At 48.5% G+C, this 27984-nt stretch overlaps 9 protein-coding genes across 9 annotated transcripts; 3 read left to right on the forward strand and 6 right to left on the reverse strand.

The window, feature by feature from the left end:
- Positions 1–329: 329 nt before the first annotated feature.
- On the forward strand, positions 330–2075 carry LCP9604111_7420 (uncharacterized protein; the record flags this gene model as incomplete). Its single annotated transcript, XM_039075451.1, has 4 exons — positions 330–702; positions 758–895; positions 1034–1921; positions 1987–2075. 4 exons carry the CDS (start codon positions 330–332, stop codon positions 2073–2075), a joined length of 1488 nt encoding a protein of 495 aa, XP_038926537.1.
- Positions 2076–2249: 174 nt separating this feature from the next.
- LCP9604111_7421 (uncharacterized protein) lies at positions 2250–4446 on the forward strand (the record flags this gene model as incomplete). Its single annotated transcript, XM_039075452.1, has 8 exons — positions 2250–2301; positions 2363–2474; positions 2536–2607; positions 2658–2773; positions 2895–3320; positions 3420–3609; positions 3671–3751; positions 3828–4446. The coding sequence occupies 8 exons, from the start codon at positions 2250–2252 to the stop codon at positions 4444–4446; spliced, it is 1668 nt and encodes a 555-aa protein (XP_038926538.1).
- A 1512-nt stretch (positions 4447–5958) lies between these two features.
- On the forward strand, positions 5959–6610 carry LCP9604111_7422 (uncharacterized protein; the record flags this gene model as incomplete). The annotated part of the gene is made up of 3 exons (XM_039075453.1): positions 5959–5980; positions 6030–6046; positions 6101–6610. 3 exons carry the CDS (start codon positions 5959–5961, stop codon positions 6608–6610), a joined length of 549 nt encoding a protein of 182 aa, XP_038926539.1.
- A 1517-nt stretch (positions 6611–8127) lies between these two features.
- gprM lies at positions 8128–9809 on the reverse strand (the record flags this gene model as incomplete). The annotated part of the gene is made up of 3 exons (XM_039075454.1): positions 8128–9381; positions 9437–9591; positions 9641–9809. The coding sequence occupies 3 exons, from the start codon at positions 9807–9809 to the stop codon at positions 8128–8130; spliced, it is 1578 nt and encodes a 525-aa protein (XP_038926540.1).
- Positions 9810–14385: 4576 nt separating this feature from the next.
- LCP9604111_7424 (uncharacterized protein) lies at positions 14386–16936 on the reverse strand (the record flags this gene model as incomplete). The annotated part of the gene is made up of 6 exons (XM_039075455.1): positions 14386–15212; positions 15268–15923; positions 15979–16516; positions 16586–16786; positions 16842–16870; positions 16917–16936. The coding sequence occupies 6 exons, from the start codon at positions 16934–16936 to the stop codon at positions 14386–14388; spliced, it is 2271 nt and encodes a 756-aa protein (XP_038926541.1).
- A 652-nt stretch (positions 16937–17588) lies between these two features.
- LCP9604111_7425 (uncharacterized protein) lies at positions 17589–21309 on the reverse strand (the record flags this gene model as incomplete). The annotated part of the gene is made up of 2 exons (XM_039075456.1): positions 17589–17824; positions 17883–21309. The coding sequence occupies 2 exons, from the start codon at positions 21307–21309 to the stop codon at positions 17589–17591; spliced, it is 3663 nt and encodes a 1220-aa protein (XP_038926542.1).
- Positions 21310–23076: 1767 nt separating this feature from the next.
- aspB (septin AspB) lies at positions 23077–24656 on the reverse strand (the record flags this gene model as incomplete). The annotated part of the gene is made up of 4 exons (XM_039075457.1): positions 23077–23712; positions 23772–24238; positions 24287–24577; positions 24653–24656. The coding sequence occupies 4 exons, from the start codon at positions 24654–24656 to the stop codon at positions 23077–23079; spliced, it is 1398 nt and encodes a 465-aa protein (XP_038926543.1).
- Positions 24657–24692: 36 nt separating this feature from the next.
- LCP9604111_7427 (uncharacterized protein) lies at positions 24693–25060 on the reverse strand (the record flags this gene model as incomplete). Its single annotated transcript, XM_039075458.1, has 2 exons — positions 24693–24702; positions 24798–25060. 2 exons carry the CDS (start codon positions 25058–25060, stop codon positions 24693–24695), a joined length of 273 nt encoding a protein of 90 aa, XP_038926544.1.
- Positions 25061–25519: 459 nt separating this feature from the next.
- LCP9604111_7428 (FACT complex subunit POB3) lies at positions 25520–27749 on the reverse strand (the record flags this gene model as incomplete). The annotated part of the gene is made up of 7 exons (XM_039075459.1): positions 25520–25789; positions 25844–25916; positions 25966–26199; positions 26261–26392; positions 26441–27195; positions 27251–27473; positions 27523–27749. 7 exons carry the CDS (start codon positions 27747–27749, stop codon positions 25520–25522), a joined length of 1914 nt encoding a protein of 637 aa, XP_038926545.1.
- Between the last annotated feature and the right edge of the window lie 235 nt (positions 27750–27984).

Here is a 27984-nt window from a genome sequence, read left to right on the forward strand (position 1 = left end):
ACCTCACTGGTACGTATCGTGATCTGCCACCAGAGTCAACGAGTGGTATCTTGAACCGGTCCTTTCTGTGGTAGTTGAACCGTCTTTTCCATACTGGTTTTCGATCTTTGCTCACTGTGGGGGATCTGGATGTTCTGGATAAGCCTCTGGAATCTGCGGGCGCGGCCGAGAAGGCGCGGCAAGCTTAGATCCAACGCCAGCACCCGGCACACCGCTTCGAATTCCCAGTGCAGATATATCGGGCTCTCAGGGCCTCACTAGCACTAGTGGTATTTCCTCGACTGTGTTTGATAGGATTTACTTTTGCGCAACCCTTCCTGATCACTTCCATGCTTAACTGGCTTGATGATCCATCTACCGCGTTGAACGACGGCTACGGTCTTATCGGCGCCACTATTCTTATATACCTAGGCATGGCTCTTTCTACACTGTCGTATAACCACATGCTAAATCGGTTCACGACAATTTTCCGAGGGGCCGCTTCGTCGATGATCTATAACCATGCGTTGCGCATCCCCGATGGGGCACTAGAGGATCGTTCGGCCACAATTACTCTCATGACCACCGATATTGACCGGATTATCGATTGCCTAGTGACTTTGAATGAATGCTGGGCTCGTACTATTGAGGTCGCGATTGGCATTTCGCTGCTTGCTCTTCGTATGGGATGGGTTTGTCTGATGCCATTGATTATCGTAATCCGTGGGTATCCCAATCACTTCACATCACGCTACCGGTTGCTGATAATTTTGCATAGTATCTAGCCTAGGGAGCACATATATCTCGAAGAATATTAGTGGGCAGCAGAAAAATTGGGTTGATACTGTTCAGCAGCGCATCGCAATCACCCGTTCAATGCTGGCTGATATCCAAACTGTTAAGCGGATAGGGTTGAGTAAGACCTTTCTTCATATCATACAGAACAAACGAGTCCAAGAAACTCATCAAATGGCCAAATATCGATGGAGCATCGTTTAGCAAAACATGATCCAGAATCTACCATGGGCATTAGCACCAGCTTTGACCTTCACAGTCTACGCTGCTCAAGGAAAGGAACTTGATATTAGCAAGACCCTCAGCAGTCTGTCAATTATAACACTTCTCACTAGCCCGGCCTCTAAGCTGCTTAGTGCGGTTCCTTCCACGGCGGCCGCTACGGGATGCTTTGATAGAATCCAATCATTTCTCATGGTGCCGACTGGTCAGCATCACCCAGATACAACTTCTATTACCACGGAAGAAACTCACATTCACATGAGCGATAGCTCTGGTGAGCTGCAACCCATATCATTCTTGAGCAGCGGCACTGCTGATCCTACATTCCCCGTCATATCTATGGAACGAGTCAATATCCGCCCAGTTCCATCGGCAAAGATAGTACTGCGGGATATCAGCATCCAAGTTCCAGCTGGAAATCTAGTAATCATTCGGGGACCAGTGGGATCCGGGAAAACAACTCTGCTTCGGGCTATACTTAGCCAAGCAGTTTGCGAGAAAGGGGTAACTACAGTAAAAATCAAAAACCCGACCCTTTGCGCGCAAATCCCCTGGATCCCGAGGGGCACCATCCGAGAAGCAATTTGCGGGGTAACTGCTACAGGATCAGTAACCACTCACGGTATTGACTGTGAATGGTATGCGGACGTTCTTCATACATATGCTCTGCTTCCAGACCTGGAATTGTTTCCTGAGGGTGATACCACGCAAATCGGCAATAGATCCGGGAATAAGTTCAGCGGCGGTCAAATGCATCGAATTGCCCTTACACGGGCTGTGTATACCCGTAGGAAACTTTTGTTATTAGATGATATACTCAGTGCACTAGACCGGAAAACAAAGGCCATCATAATAGAGCGTCTCTTCGGAGGTAACGGACTTCTGCGAAGAACAATGTCGACCGTTATAATGGTGACTCATGAGAGTAGGGCTCCCTTTAACAGCCCCGATGCCGCAAATCCCTAGTGTTGTGCACTGACCACTCGACAGTTGATTATCTATCTTATACGGATCAAGTTCTGGCTCTTTCGGACGGGAATCTTCGCCGGGAAGAGGCCCGCGAGAGAACCGTCTACTAAGCTCTGCTACCCGATGCTGCAGCAGATGAGGGCTTGGAGGAAAGTACAAAGTCGATGATGAAAGAGAAAGCAGCCGAGATCTCTAAAGCGAATGATATTAATAATCTCAGAAGAGCAACGGGAGACTCGGCTGTTTATAGGTACTATTTGCGCTACATCGGCTGGACGAAGGCCATGATTTTTGTTTCCTTCGTGACTATCAATGTCTTCGCCAGTACATACGGCAGTACGTGAAACTTCATATTCCACTACTCCTTGCATGTCCACTGACATTGCTTTGCACATAGAGATCTGGCTTGAGCGGTGGGCTAACCGCGGCGGAGGTCAAAAGCCGTTATATGTCACAATATACTTCCTCCTCGCGATTTGCAACACTATCGGGAATGGTGGCTACGTTTGGTATGTTAAGAGGTCTCCATAGAGCCCAGTCATAAACAACCAATTGCTTACGACTTAAAAGGGCTATCTTGATCCTAATTTCGCCCGCAACGGCACGCCGCCTTCACTATGTCGTGCTGAGGACCGTTATTAGGTATGATGATTCTATCTTTTCGGGTCTTCGTCTGCTGATGATCTCTGAAGGGCGACACCGCAGTTCCTTTCAACAGTTGACAATGGGTCAATATTGAACCGATTCAGCCAAGACATGACCCTCGTAGAAAGTCAATTGCCTATCGGCGTGTTGATCACAGTTTCAAGTAAGTCTCGCTTCCCTAAATCTTTCACGACTTGTCCCATCCCTACCTTGATCTCGCTATGAGATCTATCGATTATCATGGGCACCCTTAACTTTAGAGATATGCATGCTTATGATTAAAGATCTTTTCTCATCAATTGCTAGCGCTGCACTCATTGCTACGGGATCGGAATACATGGCTATCTCCCTCCCTTTCTTGATATTTGCTGTCTTTTTGCTACAGCATGTTTATCTAAAAACATCACGACAGCTCCGACTTCTGGACCTCGAAAGCAGAAGCCCACTGTACTCTCATTTCCTTGATACAGTCGAGGGCCTTGCTACAATTCAAGCATTTGGGTGGGAAGAAGACTTCCAGAACAAGAACTCAAGACTATTAGATGTCACCCAACGCACATACTATATGCTAAATTGCATCCAACGTTGGCTGAATCTGGTCCTGGATCTGATTGTTGCCGCAGAAGCGATTATTGTCGTTAGCCTAGCGGTATTTTTGAGGCAGAAGACTAGTGTGGGATTACTCGGAGTTTCACTAAACAGCATCCTCTGTAAGTCATGTCTGACCATGAAACTGTTCTCCATTCTCTTCATTCTTCTATCAAATGCTTCAACCTATCGTCTTTGCCTGTCTGACTAAACATCGTTAGCATTCAACGGAAGTCTCTCATCTTTAATATCGGGCTGGACACAACTTGAGATATCACTTGGTTCAATCTCACGAGTCAAAGATTTTGAAATGGAGGTTCCCAGCGAAGTCACAAGCGGAAAAACGGAACCACCTAGCGATTGGCCAGATCGGGGCGCAATTCACGTCTCGGAAGTTAGTGCACAGTACCAGTAAGAACTTCACAGACAAATGAGTATATTTCACCCAGGTCACTAAACTGAGATTGAACAGTCCGAAAGCTATTGCTTTGAAGAGTGTCTCTCTCGTGGCCTCTCCTGGTCAGAAGATCGGCATTTGTGGGCGCACTGGGAGGTAAGTTTCAGCTCTGCGTAATCTACCCGGTGAAATATTGAGGATCTGGCCTGACCCTTCCGTCATGAGAAATTAGTGGAAAGAGCTCCCTATTATCCGCAATTTTGGGCATACTCACTATCACGAATGGATCAATTCTGATCGACAACGTCGATCTTGCCACCCTCCAACCTGAAAGGGTCAGAGAAAGGATCGTCACCATTCCTCAGGATCCATTCATTATGGTGGGCTGTACAGTCAGGTTGAACACAGACCCCACAGGAAAGTTCCCCGATGCAGATATCATCGCGGCCCTAGACCGAGTAGGGATTTGGAAGGGCGTGTTGGATGACAGGGGTGGACTGGAAGCTGAGATAACTAATACTTTATCTCTATCGAGAGGCCAACAACAATTGCTGGAGCTTGCCCGTGCAATACTGAAGATACAGGCGAGCAACGCCAAGATCCTGCTGATCGATGAAGCAACTAGCGGTGTCGACATGGAAACGGACGCTCATGTTCAGGCTCTTCTGCGACGCGAGCCGTTTCATTCATGCACGGCTCTTACTGTGGCACACCGTGTCCATACGCTCATGGATCATGATTTAGTCCTCGTTCTAGATCAGGGAAAGGTGATAGAGATGGATGGGCCCGGGAAACTTGCTGGCCGGAAAGATAGTATCTTTAGCAGCCTTCTCAACAGCCAGGCATATTGATCGAGACCTCCCCATTGGATCCGAAGAATGGCTCAGATTTTCAAATGAATTGAACTATTCATCAAATTGGAATTCTTGTGAACTAACGCCAAGCCAAATGCGAATTTCTTCCAAGGCGTTCAAGTCATTCTCTAGAAGAGACTTCTAACTTTGTCATCGCACCATTCGTAGGTACGGCCCACATTTTCTAAGCTCTCTCCTAGCTTCCGGCAAGATCCAAAATCGATGATGATTGCTCTATCCTCATCGATCATTATGTTGCTTGGATTGATATCGTTATGAACCAACCCCAACGAGTGAAGGTGCTGGATGCCATTTTCAATGCCCGTGAGGAAATGACTGTATTCCCCCTTCGCTTTCCGCATGTTTCTAAGTGCTCTCTTTTTGAGAGCGCCCGGGTTGACTTCTTTCATCAAGGTATGAGGGTATTTCTTAAGGCAAAGTCCCGTGATTGTGCCGTCAGAAACTTGGCAACCGAGGTAGGTAGCAATGTTAGGATGTGGGTGTAACGTTAAGAGTTCGTAAATCCTTGCTTCCCTGAGGATATCTTCTGCAATCAAATTCGGTTGAGGTCCTTCACTAATCCGATCGCAATTGATCAATCGGGGTTTTTTGACATGACAACCGTTAGGTAGGGATCCAGGCGATAGCGTAAATCCGACAGGAAATTTGGGATCGTAGGCCGACGCAGGAATTTGCTTAACGTTCATAAGGTCCTCTGCATTGACAATCGAAGGAGAAGAGCAACGGCCTTTCAGCTTTGCATGGTACAAAAGGCCCTGCACCTGATACACAACGAGAGTCCCTGCGAACTGGAACCCACAACCTGAGTCTTCGTAGGTCTCTCTCATCTCCAGAAACTGCAGTTCCATGTTAACGATTGGCAGAGTCGGCATTCTGGAACGCACTATGCAGTGTCAATTGTTGAGATATGCCAACAGCAAATAATCACTCACATCGTAGTGATTCGAGGGAGAAAGGCAAATTACTTTCTGAAAAGGCAGATGTAGAAAGTAAGACGCACAACCCAATCAGTTGCACCTTTATAACTGAACAAAATTGCTCTATCAGACCGCCGGTGTCTGTGCACCCCTTGGTCCAGTTAAAAGCCGCCGTAAACACGCATTAACTTGAGAGATATCGTAATGTGCCGCTCGTACGGTACATTCAACAAATAGAGCTTAACGGCGGGGACCTAACACGATGTAGTAAGATACAGAGCTATACATGGTGCGTCCTTCTGACTTTCTGAGACCGACCCTCAATGATAGATCTTAGCGGTGGGTCTAGAGATGATCAAGTGTGTTCAAGCTAATTTCAGGATGACCCACTCCTCAGCAAACGATCTTAGTGTTGACGTCATAGTCTTCAATGATAGAGTAGAATTGATATATGCTAGAATCGAGTTGAACTTGGCCTACATGTAGCTACATCAATCATGGGGTTTCCAGATCTCCAACCAATCTTGCAAAGCCTTCTGGATTCAGGTAGATACTCAGACCTGGCGATATCATGCGAAGGACAGAAGTTCCAGGTACATCGTGCGATAGTCTGTTCACAATCACCCTTTTTTGACGCTGCAGTCAAAGGAGGATTCAGAGTAATGCGACAAGCCTTTGCCGTGATCGCTGCATATGGCTAACTTTTTTACAAGGAAGCCTCGCTATCACATGTTGATCTGCCAGATGATGAGCTTGCAACTATTCAACGGGTTGTCTCTTTTCTATACCACCAAGACTACGAAGACACAGATGGCTCGTACTTTCAAAATCGGAAGTGCGCTTCTGGTAATGGTATGGAACCTCATGCAGCTATGTGGAACAACCTCGGAGTGTTCATGGCGGCCGACAAGTTTGACATTTCGCGACTGAAAATCCTTGCGAGATCTCGAATTATGAATTGGATCTCCGAAAACGCAAGGGGATTTCCATTGATTGTGCAACAAATCTGGATCACCATTCCGCCTCTTGAGAGCGAGATTCGAGACGCCATAATTAAGTCAATCTCATGCGATGCGCAGGAGTTCCTCGCCTACGATGAAAGTATGGTGATTATGACAGATATACCAGATATAACCATTGCTGTACTTAAGAAAATTGCGGAGGAAAATTCTTCACTCAAACTCAAACTTCAACGGCAGAGGAAAACGGCCTCGATGTGGTGACTGGACGCAGAGGGTGGGTTTTGATATGTACGTATACTATACATACATTTCCACTTGCACTTGCAAGACATGATCACGTCCCCTTGAATATACGTCAGTTCTCAATGATCATCGAAAGTCCACCGGCTCTACCTGAAAAAGACTTAAATGACCCAGCTTCAGCGACCCGGACTCCTGAAGAGGGGAGAATGCAATCAATAATAGTACTATGATTCTGCTTGAGGTGATCCCGTATGGATTCATGGTAGTGCTTATTGGGTGTCCAAATGGCAAGCTCCATTATGCAAATAATCGCAGTCATTTTACCAGGATTGAAGATCACATTGATGGGACGATGGGTGCCATCTAAAAGTGGAGGGCTGCACGTGAGCAGATCTGAGTGCTTATGTAATGCTCAGTGAGCGGATCAGACCGCTGAGGGGCGTGCTCAGTTGTACTCTGAGCAAAAAGCGGCAAGGTCTGAGCACTAAAACGGAAAGGGGACGTCAAGAAGTGGCAGAGGAAATCCGCTATATAGCTACAACCTTCCAAAGTTGGAATAAAAGAATCCCACATGTAATCCCGGACCCTTGGCAGTAGCGCACGCGAGGAGTTTCCACCCGACGCATCTAGCAATAGTCTAGAAGGGTTCTCTCAAAGTCTAGCCGGGATGTGACCATATGCAGTGTGCTAATAGTGTTTAGCTAGTAACTAACTATAATAATACAATACATAAACCCTTGCAATCACATTTACCTGGTAGTAAAAGCAATACTAGCACCAATACACGCATTACAGGCTGAAACCAATCCGAAACACTAGCCCCAACGTGGCAAAACCGCCGTTCTTGCATGCCGGACAGTTGGTGGAGTCCGTCGTAATCCCGCCGTGAGCTAGACAGGGGCCCTGGTGTCTCGATTGGTGTCGTCCTTGGTATTGGTGGTGTTACACTACTAGGCACGGAGCACGGAGTACGCCGTAGTAGTCTGTGTGGGACCGTTTTTTTTTTTTGCGCGCATGCGCTATTTTAGCGTGGATAGTGTTTTATGTTCTCCGCACACGGCCGGGCAGTTCCAGAACTGCTGGTTTAGTGGAATTGGATCATGGATTCAGGATCACGCTCGCGGCATACCGATGTGGGGACGCGATTGAATTGCCGTTGTTGGGATTGAGATTCAGATTAAGATTGCAATAAGGGACTAGACTGGTTCTTCGGTATGTCAATGTCAAAGTGTTAAATGTGGAGTCAAAATAGATTAGAACGTGATTATATAGTATACCAGGTGGAATCAAATAGAATTAGACATCATACATCATTGATACACGTGGAAATTGCTAAAATCACCTAACGCCTGACTCAAAATAGTGGCATCTCCTGTAACACCGTGTCTCAAGAAAAGCCTAGAATATCCCCATTCTTTAGACCTCTTATCTTTTAGAAACAGGAGGCCCAAAATCAGAACAGCATAGAATAAACAGTAAATATTTTTGAACATTAAGAAAAAGAAGGCAAATCATAAAAACGTATTTCAGTAACATTACACTCGGTCTTGCCCGTACGCAGGCGCAAACGAAGACTTGGGATCCCACTCGCGCGCACTAGGTGGCCTAGGCCCGGAAAAGCTCAACGAGGGACGCACATAGCGGGCCTCGCGAGCGACATGCATATTGCGCTCGGAGCTGGGGCTGGGGCTGATCGGACTGCGGCCGTATCCAGTCTGTGTAGGGCTCGAGGGCATGGGAGCGTTACTTCCCATTTGTGTAGGGCTCGGTGAGCGCATGAAAGCGCTGCGGTCAGGCTTGCCTATTCGGGACGGGCTTGGCGATCGCATGAACGTATCGGGTGATTTCACAGATGTAGTCAGCATTTCGAAGCCCTTGTTGTCAGCGAAGCGGGTGTTTGCATCCACAGAGACAAACTCGTTGCGGTGTGTCACTTTGCGGTGGAAAAGATCCAGCCAGCCGGCGAACATGGATGGACGGGCGAAGAGGATGAAGTTCCAGAAGCCGACGAGGGAGAGCAGGAACACGACTGCTAGTAAGGTTGCTTCGTTGGGGCCGATGGCTGCGGCGTATTCGCCGCAGAGATTCTTATCGCCGGTTTCGGCGAGGCACATTAGCCAGGGGCCTGCGATTTTGACGTTTTCTGCCGTTGGCGCGACGGCATTATCGAGGCCGATGAAGATGACTGCGAAGAAGATGACGTTGCCGAGGATGATTGATGTGAGGGCGATGCCGCGCCATTGGAGTTTAAGGACGCGGCGTACGCGCCGGTAGGCCTGTCGGGCTGTTACGGTGCCGATGCTGGCTGAGTAGGAGGGAAGGTTTGCGCCGGAGCTGCCTGATGTTGAGGCCGATTTGTCGAAAAGAGAGCGGAGGTAGATATGAGTGCAGTAGATCATTGTTGATAGTTGGAGGAAGAGAGATGCGGCGGCGATGATCATGATTGGGATCCAGTAGTCGTAGAGTCCGTTGGTTACGTTGATGTGGCAGACATTGCCGAATCGGAACGATACTCCAGTTAGGACCAGCATAATTGTCAGTCCAATTGCTGGGATTCCGAATCCACAGACAAGGGCTGTCCACATGAACTTCAGTCCTAGGACTCTTTCCCAGCATACTTGCAGGTGGAAGGCGAGTGTACGGATGAAACTCCATATTACCACTACCCAGCCTCCGAATAACAACAAGGATCCAGAAAAGGCGCAGGAAAGATCGGAGCGCATGTCATTGGGGGTGATTGAATTATAGCATTGGTCTGGTTTGGCGCCGAGGGGAATGATGAAGGCGAGCTGGATCAGAGTTAGCCATAAAGGTATTCCTAGCGCATGCCGGTGTTCAACTTACCTCCATGCAACAAATGCCCAGCGTAAAGCAAATGCTCAAATAATGGCGGTGCGTCCATTTGGCAGGTAGTACAGCGTAGGAAACCAGCAAAAAGATACAAAGAGGGAGAATGGCGACGCTGATCCAACTCGTGACGCTGATTTTATCGGCCAAGTCTATACAACGTTAGATTTTATTAATGGGCTAGAAATCACAGAAACATACCAGTGTCATATCTCCACTCGGCGAGAGGACATGGCAAGCAACAGGAATAAGTGCTGTTGCCGAGAGTCACCTGCTTGCAGTAGCGGCCATCGATAAATCCCCCGACGGTGGGGAATAGCGTCTCCTGCAAGAACGGGACCGGGCAATGTCCATTTAGGGCGTGCACCATGATGGCGAGATATGCATGTCCTGCGCGAGTTCCTAACGCGCCAGCGCGATATCGCCAAGGAATCGTATATATAAGTATCCGAGAGCGAAGGGGGAGTAGAGAAGTGAGGAGCAAATGGGGGTATGCAGTGTAATTTGTATGTACGTCCTGATACAACGTGATAGTCTGGATGGCCCGTTCTTCGCCCCACACACACGAGGCACTAGGACCAAGTCGACCCACGGTCCTCGCAAACTCAATTCGGTCTTGGCACGGTGGTTTAGCGGGGATAAAATACAGTGACAATACAAGAACAGTCGGGATATCGTCTTATTATTTAGTCTTAGTGAGCTATAATAACGTAATTCACAAGCGAGCCGGCCACACAAGCGAGCCGGCCACCCCACCCAAAACGCGTCCATGGTTTAGCACTTAGTTAATTCAACCACCCACCATGCCACCAATTCGATCCCGGAAGTCTTCAAAATTAATAGAGCAAGAGGGTAGGATCTTATTAGCTATTCAGGCTTTTAAGAACCAAGAAATATCTTCAGTTCGTGAGATAGCGCGCCGTTTTGAAATCCCCCGCTCAACACTTCAAGATCGACTACGCGGCCACCAACACCGCGCGATTTCACGCGCCAATAGCCATAAATTGACTATAAATGAAGAGGAATCTCTTGAGAAGTGGATAATCTCTCTAGATTCTCGTGGTGCAGCCCCCCGGCCCTCTTCTGTTCGAGAAATGGCAAATATTCTCCTCGAACAACGCGGAACCACCCCGGTCCCCTCAGTCGGTATCAATTGGGTTACAAACTTTGTTAACCGGTACCCTACCCTCTCATCCCGATTCTCGAGACGTTATAATTATGAGCGCGCGAAATGTGAAGACCCAAAAATCATTGGAGAATGGTTTAATCTTGTTCAAAAAACCATCATTCAATTTGGAATTGACCCAGACGATATTTATAACTTTGATGAGACCGGATTTGCAATGGGATTGACCGCAACGGCAAGGGTTATAATAAGAAGTGAATACTACGGTCGGAGATCACTTTTACAACCCGGAAATCGTGAGTGGGTGACTGCAATTGAATGTATAAACGCGGCGGGGTGGGCCCTCCCTCCGTGTATTATTTTCAAAGGCAAGGTCTTCCTTGAATCTTGGTTTGAAGGTCTTCCTAGCGACTGGCGCTTTGAAGTTAGTCCAAACGGTTGGACGTCTGATAAGATTGGGCTTCGCTGGCTTCAGAAACTCTTTATACCATCAACTTTATCGCGTATAGTAGGAAGGTATCGACTTTTGGTACTCGACGGCCACGGAAGCCATTTAACCCCTCAATTCGATCAAATTTGCGAGGAAAACGATATTATACCAATTTGTATACCACCGCATTCATCTCACCTTTTACAACCACTTAATATCGGTTGTTTTGCGGTGGTAAAACGGTCGTACGGCCGGTTAGTTGAGATGAAAATGCGGACCGGGACCAACCATATTGATAAACATGACTTCCTTGAAGCATACCCCTCCGCACGAATTGAAGCTTTTAAATCTGAGACGATTAAAAATAGCTTTGGGGCAGCCGGTCTAGTACCCTTTTTACCCGATCGGGTCCTTTCAAAGCTGAATATTTGTCTTCGAACACCAACCCCCCCTCCCAGCCGGGGTAGCGATTCAAGCCGGAATTTTACCCCAAAAACCCCGTTTAATGGCAAAGATCTACGTCGACAGGCTTCGTCAATCAAAGCTTTACTTCGTACCCAATCTCGAAGCCCAACAACTCCTTCCAAACGTGCATTAAATCAACTTATCAAAGGTTGCCAGCTTGCAATGCATAGCGCTGTTATACTAGCAAAGGAAAATAAGGAATTACGCGCTGAAAATGAGAAGAAGAAGCAAAAGCGGACCCGATCTAAACGGCAGATACCCGCCGCAGAGGGTCTTTCGGTCCAAGAAGCTTCTGAAATGATTGCTGGGTTGGTGGAAGCATCAGAAACACCCCTACACCCCCCGGACGGAAGCACTCAATTAGGGTTGGAACCACGACCACGAGCTGCACCAAGGTGTAGTGGGTGTAATAAGACAGGGCATAAGATCAATAGGTGTCCAGATAAATGATTCTTTTTAGTTTAATTAATTTAATGGCGTTATGGTTGAGATAAATGTATTTAAATTCAATGGGTTAGGTGGGGTGGCCGGCTCGCTTGTGTGGCCGGCTCGCTTGTGAATTACGTTATCCCATATATAATAACTAATATAATAAAACAATAAGACAATGCTAATGTTGAATGAAATACACAACTATGCAAATTGCGGAGCTGAGCTCAAGAACCCATGTCCAACCACTCCCCTCTTCATCCTGATTCGATTGCCTTTTTACCCCTGGACATCAAAGTCTGTCTATTGTATGTAGCACCGAGGGGTCAGAGGGGCCAGAGTGGTCAGTCTCACCAACAATAGCATTCCTCCCCGAGAGCCCACGCGTTAATCCACCCAATCATTACGACTAACGCATCTCCCGCTGTGATCACTACCGGCATTCGTCGTACATGAGTCCAATCGGATGCTAAGAGACCACCGCATGATATTTCTGTACTCTGCATGCAGCCAGCCGATCTATCACAATGAAGTGCTTAACGAGGTGATTGAAATGCATCGGAGTACTTTGTAAAACTCTCGAATCCCACGCTAACCCGTTCATATCCCGACCCTCCTGTAGATCTTATTTAAGGATAGATTAGCAGGCTTATTCACTTTCACTAGACATATATAGTCTATGATCTACATCCTGCGGAAATACGTTCATGATATGCACGGACAAAGTAGCTGGTTCTAGCTCAAATCACACCGGCGTCCTCTTGTCATCATCACACTTAGCGCTATTCACGGACCCCCGACCGTTAAGCCAGTCAGAAAACACCTTTGCATCTTGGTCTTTCGCACTTTCTCACGATCATCCACTTATGAGTGATATACAACACCTCGCTCAAGCATAGCCCACATCAAATCACAGAACTCCACCTGTAGTTCTTGCCACCTTGATTTTACCAGGGTTCTTTTGTATACGTGATTTCGGCCTTTGGCGTAGTTGAGTCCTAGCTCGAAGCTCAATCTGACTCGCTGCTTTTCCCGTCCGCATCGACCCACTGGCTCGTGGTGAAACCGAAGAAAAGACAGAAAAAGAACCCACAGGTCAGAATAGTCTTCACGCTAGAGATTATCCTCATTTTGCCGAAACACAAAGAGGCTAGGTGATTGCTACCATTAACCAAAGCAAGAAGAAATATCTCCTGATCCCCCACTTCGTATTCTTCCCAACCTAAATAAGTAGAAGTAAACCACCCAACCACTTGACAAAAATCAAACGTACAAGCTCAATATTATCTCTGTTGAATTTGCGCTTACATTGCTACCGCAGCGCTTGAAATTCTAAATAATAGATGAAGTCTGGGCTCATCGCAAACCCAAGTCCAAGTAAGCTCGTAATATTCAAGCTTACAAAATGTCTCAACTAAATCTCCAACTCGCCCACAGCGACCAACATAAATCCGCTATAAATCCCTCTTTCTACCCCATTCTGCAACGCTCAACTTTCCATTCTCTAGTCTCTAAGTTGTATGTTGTATGTTGTATTCCGACCCAATCCCCAGAATCCTACCCATCATGAATTATGCACGGAATAGCCGATACTAGTAACCCGATATATTCCTGCACGTACGGAGTAGATCCTGAATAATGTCGGATCTGGGGTGTCCTGGTTCGGATAAGTTGCCCCCCCGGAACCTAAGAAGGGTAAATCGGTGGGGGGAAGTGGATTCGGTGACACCATGGTCAACGGAAAACCTGCAGCGTTGAGGTTGGGGTTTGGATTAGGGCTGGATGGGTTTATGGTTGGTGTTGGAGATTGGGGTGTTAGTTAAATAGTAAGTTAATGGGTGTTTATTTTTTTTTCGTAATTAGATTAGTTAGAGCTAGAGAACAATCATGTAAGTAATATAGAGTATATAATCTCAAATGAACACGCCTGGGTTATGATAATATGTATACCACGTTTAGTGTCTTCCAAAGGCAACTAAACCGAACTTGCAGAATCAAACAAGGAAAGGCTCTCGACCCTAAATCTAACGAGATTTCTGGTTTTCTTTTTCTTTAGAATCCATCTGTCCACTCTATGGCTATACTGCCTATGTTGCAGTGTGAGAGTCACCTGTACTATACTATGATTACTATCAGAGGTACACGGGTATCATAAACAATCATTACTCGTGTCTCTGGCATTCGTCACACCACGTGAGAGGGCACATCCCCTAATGAGTGACGGGAATTCCCAGTCGCTTGTCGTTTGACAAGTCATTCTCAGCATGGCATGTGGTGGTGACAAGATTGGAATGCATGGCCACAATTCGACATAAGCCGAGATATCTGCAAATACCACTTCACTCCAGTACCCTCGGATGATTTCATCGGCTCCAATACAGGACCGACCAAGAGGGACTGGGTACTATACAATGAACGTGGTTGAGCCCGCGCCAAACCTCAACCCGGACACTATGTCTAGTTCCTAGGCTGGAGACCTTGTCTTGTCTTCAAGTCTCAAGAACAAGAAGAACCAGGCGAGCGGGTCGAATTCTCATCCCACCCCCACTCCTTCAGCAATTGCTGCACACGGTACTCAGTCGCCCAGCCTAAATCCGACTCAATACTCCTCAGCAGACGCACGGTAGTGCGGCGCTCACGCGGGTCCGTCAGGCACTGCCCGCTAACAAATAGCGGCTGCAGCGAGTTGATCCTGACGCTTCCATCCGGGCGAGAAAGACCGATACCCACGATCTCACGGCTGTGGAATGCGATCTCAGACTCGATGGAGCGGTATGACTGGAGACGGAGCGTTATGGTGCTGCGCCGGCTAGTGGACTCGTGCGGCTTGTTGATGAGAAGCAGGATGCGCGCCATGTGGTAATGCTGCATGGCGGAGGCGCACATGGGAAGGCTGTACCAGATTTCCTGGAGGGTGGAGATGTCTTCGTGTTCGTCGGGCGGCCGGTGGTGTGTGAGATTGGATGCGTCGATTCGGGCGCAGGGCCGGAATGTCTCTGGGATCCCGGTGTACCATGCGTCGAGCTCGGATTCAAGCCTGTACCACCGCTCCAGGAGGGCTTGTTGCGAGACGCCCAAGGGTCCTGGCACGGATCCGCTTATGTGCAGGTTGTCGCCAGAGCTTATGAAATTGACTATCTTGGACAATATCCACACTAGTCCGTTGCTGATTAGGTCTTCTTTCATTACATCTTCACCTTCCGGATATCCTGCTGCGCTTGTGTTGCTAGCGCGTACAAAGCCCGCGTTGTCGAGAAGTAACCCTGCTTCGGTCCAGAGGACTGTATCGTCTGTGTTGAGCCGTGTATGGCATTCGTTGATGACTTTTTTTCTGTCAGCGAAGTTTGGAGGGGAGGGGAAGCGACAGACAACACTCACAGGCAGCTAAGTAGTCCTGCCGCGCAAAATTCCAAAACGTTGCCTTCCGAGCCTTGGAAAGACCCGACTTCTTAGGCGTCTGCGTCTGATATGAGCTCTCTCCCGGAGACGGACGCTGCTCAAGAGGCATCATGCCCACTTCAGCGACATCAAGCAACGACTTCACGCCACTCAAATGACGATTCCACGCGGGGCCTGCGGCATCAAGGAACTCATAAACAGACAGAATGGCCGTCGCCGCGAGCACCTCGTCGGAATGAACCCCATGCGAGAGCCGACTATCAGAAACCCGTCTGCGGCGCTTACGTGGGTTATCCGAATCTACAGAAATCTCGGCAGCCTGCCATTGACCGAAAGCTTCAGGGGTGCTCAAAGGAGGTGGACCCTCTGCGTCAGGTTGCAGCTCTTTCATTAGCAGCTGGATGGCCTTTTCATAATATTTGGCCCCATACCATGCGAAGTCGGGGTCTTTGTCAGGCCACAGTTCCATGGCAGACTGCTGGGTGCAGACTCCGCCCACCGATGCCTTGGCACCTTTGACTCGGCCTAGCTGTTTGGCGGAATATGCACAGGCGGCGAATTTCAAGAGCGGGTTGGTTCGTGCTCGCACTGGGACGTATGAAGCGAAATATGTCCCTAGGTCAAAGAGATCCATCCTGCAGATATCATTATTACTGATGGTTCCACGTTAACAGCTGGAAGGAAACATACCACAGTCCCGGTCCTTCTGAGTAATGCCGCAGAAGGAAAGCGGTCTCGAAATCGGTCTCTGAATTGTCGTCTGTTGTGTGATTGACAAGGCTCATGTGACTCATGTGGCTCATGCTTCTTTGTGAAGCTGCCGGTCTTGATGGAAGCGCATTGTTCCGGTCAGATAGCTGCATACTTGGGTCGATGGATGGGGACATCGAATGCGCGGGGTTGAGGAGGAAATTAATGTTGGTATTATTGCTGGTGGACGACAGCGATATTGAGGGTGAAGCCGGGGTGATAGCAGCACTCCGCTGCGGGTTTGGGGAGGTATAGGAGGTACTATCAGAGATCGAATGGTCCAAGGGAGAATAAGGGAAGCGATCGTGTGTTGCGACCGCCGACAAGGCTTCCAACCCCTGTGTCTCGGCATCGCTCGCTCGAGGGCCTCCACTGTCCCATCTGTGATTCGGAGAGTTTGTTTGCGCTGCGCTGCCCGGGTCTAGTAATGAGGCCTCGAGGTCGTCGGCGTATGGATCGGAGTTGTCGACAAAGATCACTGCAGAGGATATGAGCTACCGTCCAAAAAGGGTCCAGACCCAAACAACATGTCCCATTGGTGCCGTACCATGTTTGGGAACATCCAGCCAAACGCTATCCTTGTCAAAGGTGTTCTTATATGAATAGAACCCGTTGAGACTACCCCGACCGTCTGGGGAGTTCCGGTTCATCGAGGCGTTCTGTTGATGGCGGAAAACCACTCCTTCGCTCGGGCGACATTCTCGGCCACCTTTGCGACATTGTGAACATTCGGGCTTTTCTTCATCACCTATAAATTAATTTAGTCACCAGACAATGAAACGGCCGGGAGAACCGATTCCTACATTTAAGCTTTCGTGTTCGACACGTTAAGCTAGGTTGTGTTAGCCATGTATCACGCTAGTTGGATATGCACTTACCAGCCGGTTCGTGATCGCATACCGAAATTACATGAAGGCGATGCGGTAGCAACATGCGAAATAAGGAAAGTGATCGGGTTGGGGAAACGAAAACCTGGAGATCAACCTGCGGGGAGGGAACAGGTGACCTGGGGCCCCCACACAAATAACCTGACTCAGACAGGCTGTGCTCCCGAAGTCAGGTGCTCAGGTGTAGATTAAAGGAGAATGGGCCTATGCGTTTGGATATAATTAGACATTGCTACCTAGCATAGCATAGTAATAACTATAGTTACATGTCTATTGAGAATATTTCCATCAGCAAAGGGGTATTGTATTAATTGTCGTGTCCACGAACGAAGCGTGGCTATCTACACATCTCCAACCTCCCTAGCAACACACATCCACTCAAGTAAGATATAAATCGCTGGAAAGCATATGGTACATCAACACAGACATATTCACAAAGGAGCTTTGATAAACTGTATCGGCCACATGTGCCAGGAGCCAGGAAATAAAAGAATTTGAAGATAAATCGCGATATGGCCGGCGCGAAAACAAACACAGACATTAAAGACGGTTGGGTATAGCAACGTTGCTTAAGATAAAACGAAACAGAACAGAAAAGAACAGAACAAAAACGAAACGAAACGCCGGCCTCGAAGGTCAAGGGTTTTGGAGCGAAAAGGGGCATTAAAGGACCGGGGCACCAGGGTTGGGATGGTGCAGCGAGTTGAAGAGATACTCAGGCGGCAGGCGCTGCATGTCGGATGGTCGATCGGTGCCGAAGGTTTGAGGGGCAGCTGCGTAGCCCTGGCGGCGGCGCTGTACCTTATTAAGGATGACACCGGCTAGGACGATGAGGAAGACGCAGCCCAGAGCACAGCAGAAAGCCACCAAGACTGCGATGCCATTGGAGTGATGTTTTGCTAGGTTGTCAAAGTCAGTATTGATTCCTGTCAAGAACGAAAGGTGAAGTAAACTCACTGGTGGTAGTGTAAGGGTTTTTGTTCTCGGATAAGAACTTCGACATGCTGCCCGGTCGGCCATCGGCTTGCTGGGAAAGGATAAATGGAGTGATATCGGTTCCGTTGTAGAGCGCCGCTGATGCATGTCCGAAGTTCGGGATCACAAGCGAACCCATGATCAACAAAGTCTGATCGTTATTCAACAGAGCAGCCGCAGAATGGTCGTGGCTGACAGGGAGAATCTCTAAACCACGAATGACCGTGCCCTCGGAGAAAAGGTTACCGGGGGATAGGAACTCGGAACCATCGTAGCTCAAGAAGAAGGCCGAGCCATTGGCCGCAGTACCTCCGATCCAGAACTTTGACAAATCCGAGCTAGCAGCAGTAAACGTAGTGACATTTCCGGGCAAATCTGACTCGGATGCTCCAGAGAAAGAGGACCATGTTTCGGATTTCGCGTTGTAGAGAGCAATTGAGGTCTTGTTACCACCGACCTGAAGGTCGCCCACAGCCATCAGCGTCTTTTGACTGGCCCAGTGAAGGTCAATCACGGTACCACTTAGGGACGAGCCAGGTTGATCCCATTCCCCGGTGGTGGCATCCACATAGCAGACAGAATTACATGGGAACTGCCCTACACCTTCGAAGTTTCCTCCAAAGTAGATATCAGATGAATCCGGTCGATTGACGACAGCATTGACTGAGACATTCCAGCCCGAGAAAGCCGACTGAGTCTGTGCGAACTCTTTCTTTTCCAGGTCGTAAACCACAAGACCCCGCAGACTGGTGCGACCGATGTTTCCGGTAACATTTCCACCTGCATAGAGGGTGTCGTTGTACACAAGCATTGAAATAAACGTTGAGTTACTGTCGACGCCTTGCGGCAGACCTGATATCTTCTCATCGGTGCCGTTGAGGATGGCAATATTTTCAATGGTTGATCCATTGCTGCCAGCGGCAGCGAAATGTCCACCGTAGATCGTGAGATTGCGGTTCGAACTGGTATCATAAGCACCGGTGATCAGACCAGTGCTTGAATTTTTGTGGTTGATCTTCATCGACAGAGGAATCAGTTGCAAATCATCGGGATTTAGCAGTGACACCGCACCACCAGCGATGATACCATTGGTGGCAAGGTCACCTGCCAAGATGAGCGTATTGTTGTGCGAAGCGACACTTGAGAGTTGACCACCGAACTGCATCTGTGTAACATTAAGGTTCTGGAGCCAGTCCTTACGGGAGGGGACCCATATGGCGAACCCAGCAACAGATACCGCGGGATTCCCGTTGAAAGCAATGATCTGGTCAAAGTCGCCGCTCACAGCAAGGATGGTTTCATTGATAGCAGTTGATGCATTCAATCCAACAGGCCAAATCGAATTGACAGGACCGTTCAGCCCTGCTCCCAGGGCCGACCATTCTTTGGAAGAGTATGAGTATGCCGCAACGTGTTGAAGGCCCGTTGAACCTGCGTCTGAGGTATCGGTGAAGCGACCTCCAACATACAGGAAATTGTCAAGGGTGGCCATTGCTAGTACTGGAGAGTTCAAACCAGAGCCGGGCATTGCTGTGACATTGCCATCCGTGATCGACATGACGTGGTGGATCTTGCTGTCAGAGAAGTTGCCAGCGACATAGATCACATCATCATGCTCCTTCATTATTGAGATGGTTGCGTTATGGTCGAGTGAAGTCCCCGCCTTGTTAATGTCGGACTTTGTAAGATTTGAGGTTTCAGTAGTGTTTGCGGTCGGATCATAATCGTATAATCCATTGAGACCCCCGGTGCTCTTAGTGCTCTTGGTGCTTTTGGTGCTCTTATTGCTGGAAAGTAGTTCAAAACGGACACGAGACGCCACAATGGTGATATCTCCTTGGCCGTCCTTGGCCCGCACCGTAACCTTTGGTCGGAAGGAGTCACTGTTGGCATCAACATACCCAGTGTAGAATGTGTCATACTTGTCGTGTAGGTTGGTCTGGTAAAAATATGACGGATCGGGCTGGCTAGAGTCAGATCCATTCGTGAGTGTAGCCGTGACATTAACAATACCCCGTGAGCTGCAAGAGTTGTCCTGGGTACAGCCGGGAGTATATAACTTGATGGTATAGTTGCCAGACTCTTTCACGTCAGGCTCAAATGTGACGGATGTGGTCGAGGCATTAGAGTTGGTCACCTTCGCAGACACATACCCAGACTCGACAGTCCAAGAGCCGGTGCGCGTTGACTTGGCGGGGTATTCAATGCCTGAGCATGTTGGTTCATTGTATTGATCGACAGCGTATGTGAGGATTTGGTCCTGGAAGACCTCAATGCCGTTCAGGCCAGCTCCTTGTCCGTACCAACTAAGCACCTCAATCTGGAATCCTCGCATACCAACGGGATTGACCATGGTAAATTCACGGTAGGTTTCATTCGTGCTGCTGGAAAGCGGGCAGGACGAGTCACAGCTGGTCTTTTTTCCTGACTCGTCGATGTAAGTCAGATTCATGATGCCAGTGTCGGGGAGCGCTCGAAGTAAAAAGTCCTTGGTGCCGCGTCCATCTAAGTGAGTGTTGTACAGGCGAATTTTAGTCGGAAAAAAGTCGAACCCGAGGTCTGCTCTCCAAAATCCCGGCGCATAGTCGTGTAGAAGATAGGTCTTGCCTTTGGCCGCCACCCCGGTTGTCGAGCAAATGATGTTACGAGGATCGGAGTAGCCGTCCAAGGAAGAGTCTGCATCGGATGTGACGGTCGCATTTTGAAGGTTGAGGATTTGTCTTTCGTTTGAGGAGCTGGTGCTGTTGCGGGTGCTGTTGCTCGTGCTGTTTCCCAGGGCATCGAATGATCCTCCAAAGATGATATGGCCGTTGTCAGCTTTCAAAATCGAGCTGACAGGGCCATTCAGGCCATTGAACGGGAGGTTAGTCCAGCCATTGTCGGGCGCCCACGCGATGGCGTTCGTCGTGTTGTCGTGGGTGAATTTTCCTCCAATGTAGACGCGGTTAGTGTCCTGATCGCAAGTCACGGCCGCTACCGAGCCCGAAAGGCCCGGTAAGGCAGTAACTTTGCTGGTATTCGGGTCGAAGAGAGCAGCACCGGGCGAGTCTACTCCGCCTAGGCTGGTGAAGTTACCCCCAACAAATATACCTGCGAAAGATCCATCCTTTTTGGTAAAGGGGCACATTGCCATGATATGCGCATTGGTGGACGAGAGATTCGTGAGAATGCCGTTCGGTAGCGGGGTCAGAAGACCTTGGGTGCCATCGGGAATCGATTCGGTCTGTTCCTTATATTGATAGAGAGAAACGCCATCGAAATCACCAGTGATTGATACCCGTCCCAGCGAGCTGAGGTCCAGTTCCGGGATGGAGACTGACTCGAATGACAGGGCGTTGAGAGTCGGTAAAAGCGCGAGGAGCGAGGGCCAGCCGGCCGTCGCGGGCCCAAACAATGAAGAGATCCTCATTGTAGTGGGAGCGACGACGGGCAATAGGAGTGTAGTTGGCCAGTTGAAATGGCTGAAATGGCTGAAGCGAGTGTGGGAAGACTAGACAGGGTTGTGCAGTCTAAGGAATTCAGGGAGGCCGTCAGGCCGCAACGCGTGGAGAAAAGAAAATTGATAAGGAATGTGGCATGGGAAAAAAGAGCTTAAAAGCAAAGGAATGTAAATGAATGAATCATGCTCGAGACTGAAGCCTCACTGCATTTGAATAACAACGAATGACTGAATATGAAGGTGAAGGGAACCCAGGGGAAGGCCCAGCTTGTTTTCGAAATTGAAACGGCGATACTTCAAATTACACCTCCATACACCTCCCAAATTAAAAATACAAGGACCACCACGCTAATGCACCTCACAGCTCACGAACAACCAATGAGGAGGGCGATTGCCAGCCTCCCGTTTAAATAGTGGAGCCCTATAGACAGTGGATGTGTGATATCAAAGGTCCTGATGTTGTTGACAAGAATAGTATTAAGTACTGATGGAAAGGGAACGGCTGCAATTGAGGCTTCGATTGTAGGTCCAATACATCCTCAGGTTTATGCGTATAATAGTCTGTTCACAATTATAAGGGCAAGGGGAATCTCCGTCGTACGACTAATTTGCCGGTAATGACGATCATGTACGGAGTATACATACAAAATACATAGTATTTAGCACTGCCCTTATTGTCTGTGAAGTCACATCCCCTTGAAGTCCCTTTTGATACCAAAGTATTCCCTAATGTCAATTCTTTCCATACCTATCTACAATGTACTCGTCTATATTGTATAGGTACCTCGATATGAATTAATATAGTCTTAGAATACTATGTATAATGTTGAGCTAAATCACCAAGCGGGTCCCAATGTTTTGTCGCAGAAATGCTCCAGAGCCCCGTGTTGTTTCGCTTAAATATAGAATTAGACTCCACGATCTACGCATGCCTCTGGGGCATACGGAGTACGTTCTAGATGATTAGTTCCGTTGCGGTCCATTAGATGACATAATTGACATAGTTGATATGTCTGTATAATCTATACTAGGAGGTGTAGTATATAGGTTGTAGGTCCATAGGTATATATTTTGGGTCATAACAGAGGTAGGGACTTTGAAGGATGTTATACTTGATAGAAAAGGTATTAATGTTGTACTTGTTTCATCCAGATCTGACACCTAGGTCTGGGAGATTTCAGGTTGAATATATTGTATGCTTACTGCTTGGGCCTAACTAATATAAACTCAGGAAACGGAAGGAATCTTATTAGGAGAATCATCTTACCCCTTGAGATTATTTTCCGATTCTCTTCCCCTTCTTAATTAGTTAGCTTGATACTGTTGCTGCTTACTGTTTACTCGAACTGCAAAATCTAAAGCTAAAAGCGCTGAATTGACTAACACACGGACAGGCGGCGAACAACCAAATGTCCCAAACACTAAGAAAATAATGAAATGAGCGGGTAATAGGGCACACAGAAAAGCGGCAAGACAAGATATGGCGTAGCAAAAAGTACATCACAAGAAGTGAAAGGTCCCAGGCTGACCCTCGCAGGATCGTATTATCAATCAATCGGTAAGAAGAAAAACCCCCATTCTTTTTTCGGTGCGTGGACCCATCCAGAGTAAGCAGTTGCGTTATGGGATGGTAAGGGAGTGTGATGGGTGACAAGTGTAAGGGAAAAAATGGAACGAGAGTAGGATCAGTTGCCAAAAGTATAGGCAGAAGCAAAAGCAATGGCAGGGACATGGACATTAGCGAAGAGAGAAGCCCTTTCGCTTGCCCTTCTCTTCGACGGGACGTCCAGTCTCGAGGCGACCCTTCTTCTCCTCGAGTTCTCCACGCTGGCGATCTAGCTGATCCTTCATCTCGCGATGTCGGGCATAGAGTTCGTCTTCGCTCTGTTTGAGCTTGCTTTCTTTTTCGGCGACCTTCTGCTGGAAGACCATCTTCATTTCGGCTTCCATCTTGGCCAGCTTCTGCTCGTGCAGGGCACGCTCCTCCTCCTGCTTGACGGCAGGGTTGACCTCCTTGAAGACGCTGGGGTCCTGGGCAACACCCATAAGGGTGAGCTTCTCGGACCGGTAGTTCTCGTACAAGAAGTTGTTCGTGTGCTCCTTGAGTTCTTCCATGTGGGTACGGATCAGCATCTGGCGCAGCTTGACAAAGTCACAGTGCTCCTCGTTGTCGACCTCGATGATACCCCAGGGGTAGCTACGGCCACGAACACGACGACCGTCAGCAGTGGTGACCTCGGAGTTGGCACCAACAACAGCAAAGGGAACCTTGGACATGATCTCCTGGTTCTCAGCAATGGTCTCCTCGTCGTCAAGCTCGTAGCGGGGGCCTTCGAAGATCTGGAGGGAGTGTTGTTCGATATCGGCAAGGATCTAGAAGAGTCAGTATGCACAGCTTCAATCGATTCAGAAAGGGAATCCCAAAAACTTACACGCTGCTTGAAAAGGGCAACCTCATCGTCGGTCAAGGTATCGGCCTTGGCAATGACGGGGATTAAGTTGACCTTGGTGTGCAGGCGGCGCATCACCTCGATATCCAGAGGCTTCAGGGAGTGGCCAGTAGGCTGGATGAAGTAGACACACGCATGGATGCGGTTGTCGACAATGTTACTGCGGTTGACCTTGTTCTCGGCCTCCAGGTAGGTGTCGTATCGCTGCTCGATGTTCTCGACAATCGGGCGCCAGGAGTCATCGTTGTTGACAAAGTCACCGAATCCGGGGGTATCAATCACACTCAGGCGGAGACGCACACCATTCTCTTCAATGTCGGCGCTGGTCGATTGGATAGACACGGTCTTGGGGATGATATCGGCATTAGGACCGGTCCGCTCCTTCGGGGGGTAGAGCGAGGTGTTGAACAGGGTGTTCACGAGGGTGGACTTTCCGAGACCAGATTCACCTGATGGATATGAGCTTGGTCCATGGAAATATTATCTGTCCAACTTACCGACAACCATGACATTGAAGTTGAAGCCTTTACGGACACTCTTGCGATGCCACTGGTTGGGCAGGTTGGCGAAACCGACGTAGCCAGTCAGCTTGCGGCGGACCACGTTCTTCATGTCGGTGGCGGCCTGAGCTGCGGCCTTGGGATCGCGGGAGCTGACGGTCTGGGCGATACCAGAGCCCATAGGGTTGCTGCGCTCGACGAAAGGCGACTCCGTGCCGTTGTTGGGAGTAGGAGAGTCCCTCGATGCGACGGGAGACGCGACGGGGGAGCTGCTCGCAGGTGGCGAAGCTTCAAAGACCTATCAGTATCTTGTCTTGGAAGAGCCTCGAGATTATCTGTCTCATCACGGGTGGGATAGCTTACACATTGCGAAAGCCGGGGATTTAGGATATGTAAAACTGAATTAAGGTCCCCTAGATGATAAATGTCGTCAGTCACCTCTCCTAATCTTCAGTGGGGTCGAATTGTCGCGATAGGGGAAAAAAATCGGGGAGCAGAGGGAATGTACCTGGAATTGTTTCCAAAAAAAAAGGGGGGGGGGGTTGGAGTAAATTGACCAGAAGCGAGAGACGAGGAAAAGAAAAGAAGAGGAGAAGGAAGAAATGAAGCGAAAGATGAACAAGGAGGATGGAGAGAAGGAGGTTGACTCTGCCAGTCTGGGAAAGAAAGGGGGGAGAGGTTGTCGGGGGGAGCCCAGCTATTCTGGAGTTGGCTTGGATCGACCCGCGTAGAAACACCTGATGTGTTCGATAAGTATACAATTCTTACCATTCTGGCTTTGGACTGGTATCTCTCATATATTGGATTATTTTTTTATCTTTCTTCTATTTATCTGCTTGAATTGCTCCTATTTGATCTATATTTCGGGTCTTTTCTACTCTGTTTACTTCGGTACATTGTAGAAACCCGCAAATTGCTCGTAACTGCACTTTAGTTCTAAGCAATAGGACTGCATTTCTATTTCTGACTAGCAAGGGGAGATTTCTATTGGCGAGGACTGCTCAGAATCCACTCACATAAATGTACATGTATACTTACTTGTGTACTTGCCAGATATCTCTTCTCCTGAGATCAGGGGTTAACAAGCCCCAGAATTGGTCCGCCAATCACCAGCTCACGTGAGGTCCACTAGTCAGGAACATACGGAGTAACATCCTATAGTTATAGAATGGTGTATTACTAGAAGAGACTTGGATATTTTGAAAGAAAACGAAAAACCTAGCCGTACATCTAATTAGCTGTCTTCGTCTTCTTCTTCGGTCGCTCATCCTCCGGTTTGTCGTCTCCTCCATCGGAGGCATCGCCCATCTCTTCATCGCTATCACCACTACTCTCGTGATCCGAGTCAAATTCCTCGGCCACATCAGATTCTGAAGAACCAGCAAAGTCTTCGTCAACTGACGACTCATCCTCATCTGCTGATCCGCGGTCGGGTCGTACTTCATCGTCGCTGGAGCCCATGGCATCATTATCAAGAGCAGCAGCGATAAGTCCAGCAGCCTAGGAAATAATTAGCAGCGGTAACAACATACCAGGGAAACAGGATTCACATACCTCTTCTGCCATCTCGTTCTTGATGCGGATGTTCTTGGCCTTGAAAAAGTCCTCGAGGGATTTTTGCTCCTCGCTGTTCATGTCAGAATATTCCAGGAAACAGGAAAATGTCGGGTACTTACCGGTTGATGTTGCTAAATTGGTGCTCACCTAAGCCCCCCTTCAGGCTCACAGTGATGTCGAAAGTTCGGCTGGCAGAAACAGCGCCTCCGACACGTGACATTGTGACAATCGCGATGTTCTCCATCTGAATGTAGGTCGCGGGCTTAGGAACGAACATCAAACTCTTATCCAGGAAATACAGTAGACCCTCGTTGGCCTTGATTGAGCACTTAACGCCTTGGTGACCGTGGTGGCTATGGGAATGTTAGCGATGGGCTTCGGGGGTGTTGCAAATATAAGCTGGCAGTTACTGACCTGGAGAAATCCTTGGAAGGCATAATGACCTTCTTTCCAGATAAGCCACGGAAGACCTTGGTGACGACTTGGTGGATTGGCTCTTCATAGTGCGCCTGCAACCTGTCCTTGTACTGGCCTTTCAGGATATCCCTAAAAGGTTGTTAGTGGGTAAAATAGAGTAGGTGCAGGGAAACCGACTCTGTCATGTTCATCTCAAGACTAATTTCTTCGTCCAGCTTCAGCTGCATAACCAAAAAAGGATAACGGGTCTGACCCTGTCGCAGAGGGGGATCAAGACCAAGCACAATAAGAGTGTGGGTATCGTCATTCTTAGGAAGGAGGAAGAATTTCTTAATGGCCGAATATTGAATCTTGTAGTCGTATGTCTTTCCGCGCAACCGGAAGGATGATTCGTACATGTCAATATCGAAGCGACCTCTGGGCGTGAGGTGAAGAACATCCAGGAAGGTGGCAAAGGTATCGCCGGCAACGTCTCCAATCTCGGCCTTGTCCATAAGCGTCTCGTAGAAGAGATTTGCAGCATTCTGTTCCTCGGCCTCTTCCTCGTTATCTTCTTCCTCGCCTTCAGCGCCTTCCGCCTTGTCGTTCTTTACGGCCGTTCCGGGAATGTAGAATCGCATTTCAACGAGCTCGTCGGGGCCTGCAGCAGCCTTGCGGCCCCGGTTCTTTGTGCTTCCGGGCTTTGTCACGGCATCGTTTCCGTCGCCGGTAGGGAGGGCAAATTCAACGGCGACCTCATTTCTTCCAGCCAAATTGGTGTTTGAAATTTCGGAATAAGGAATCTCGAAGGCGGGTCGGTTTTGGACGTTAAAGGCCAGCTCTGCCTTTGTGAATTCTGCCTTGCCCCAGTTCCATCCCCGCAGAGCGTGCTCACGGGTCTCCACGTTAATGCCGTACCAAATCTTAAATGCTTTGCTCAGTCGCTCCAAGTCCTTTTCGGTTGTCAGTCTGTAGGCCAATGGTCGCAAAATGTTCGGTGTAGTATACCTCTTGGTCGAATCCATCCAGTTGGATCACTCCAGACGATCGCGACAGGATTTTCAGCTCAAAGCCTTTCGCAGCGCGACTCCACTGGGCTGCACCGATGTTGCTGCTGTCGAGCGTGAAAGTATCGCCACCACCAGACGGACGCCAGCCCAGACCACTTTCAGCAAGCTTGCATTTTCCAGGTTGCTTTGAAAGGTCTAAGTAGATGTTGTCGAAGCTCTCCCTGTAGGATGGTCAGTGCCAGACACGGGAACCGCTGCGAAAAATCTTACATAATGGAGCTTGTGTATGTAAAATTGTCGCAGTTGAGAGGATAAAATGCAGAGAAAAGAGGTGTAAAATGACTGGAAAGCAGATGAGAAAGGTAGTTGAGAGTTGAGGTCGAGTTGGGTTGAAAGCTTTGTGATTTTGGTTTCTGGAGTTCGCGTTGCGGCGCGCCGTAGGGAGGCCATTTTAGCCAAAATAGGTTAGCGTAGATGCCTGAGGCTACCGAGGACATCGTGAATTTTAGCCTGCTTAGGTAATCACATATACTAACCTCATTAGGCCAAGCGCCTCCTTGCAATACAAGTGGAACTTGTAACTGTTTGATGTAATTCTTTGTCGAATCTACTGATTTAGTAGAAAGAAGAGAAACAATATATTAGAGTCGGGTATTGCAGAGGAAAAAACTTATTGACGAATAACAAAAAGCCTCTGTTTAGCAATAGAGCAGTATAGTGGACACGAGAGCC

This window comes from Penicillium roqueforti (genome assembly GCF_015533775.1).
Source record: "Penicillium roqueforti strain LCP96 04111 chromosome Unknown scaffold_23, whole genome shotgun sequence".
Lineage (NCBI taxonomy): Eukaryota > Fungi > Ascomycota > Eurotiomycetes > Eurotiales > Aspergillaceae > Penicillium > Penicillium roqueforti.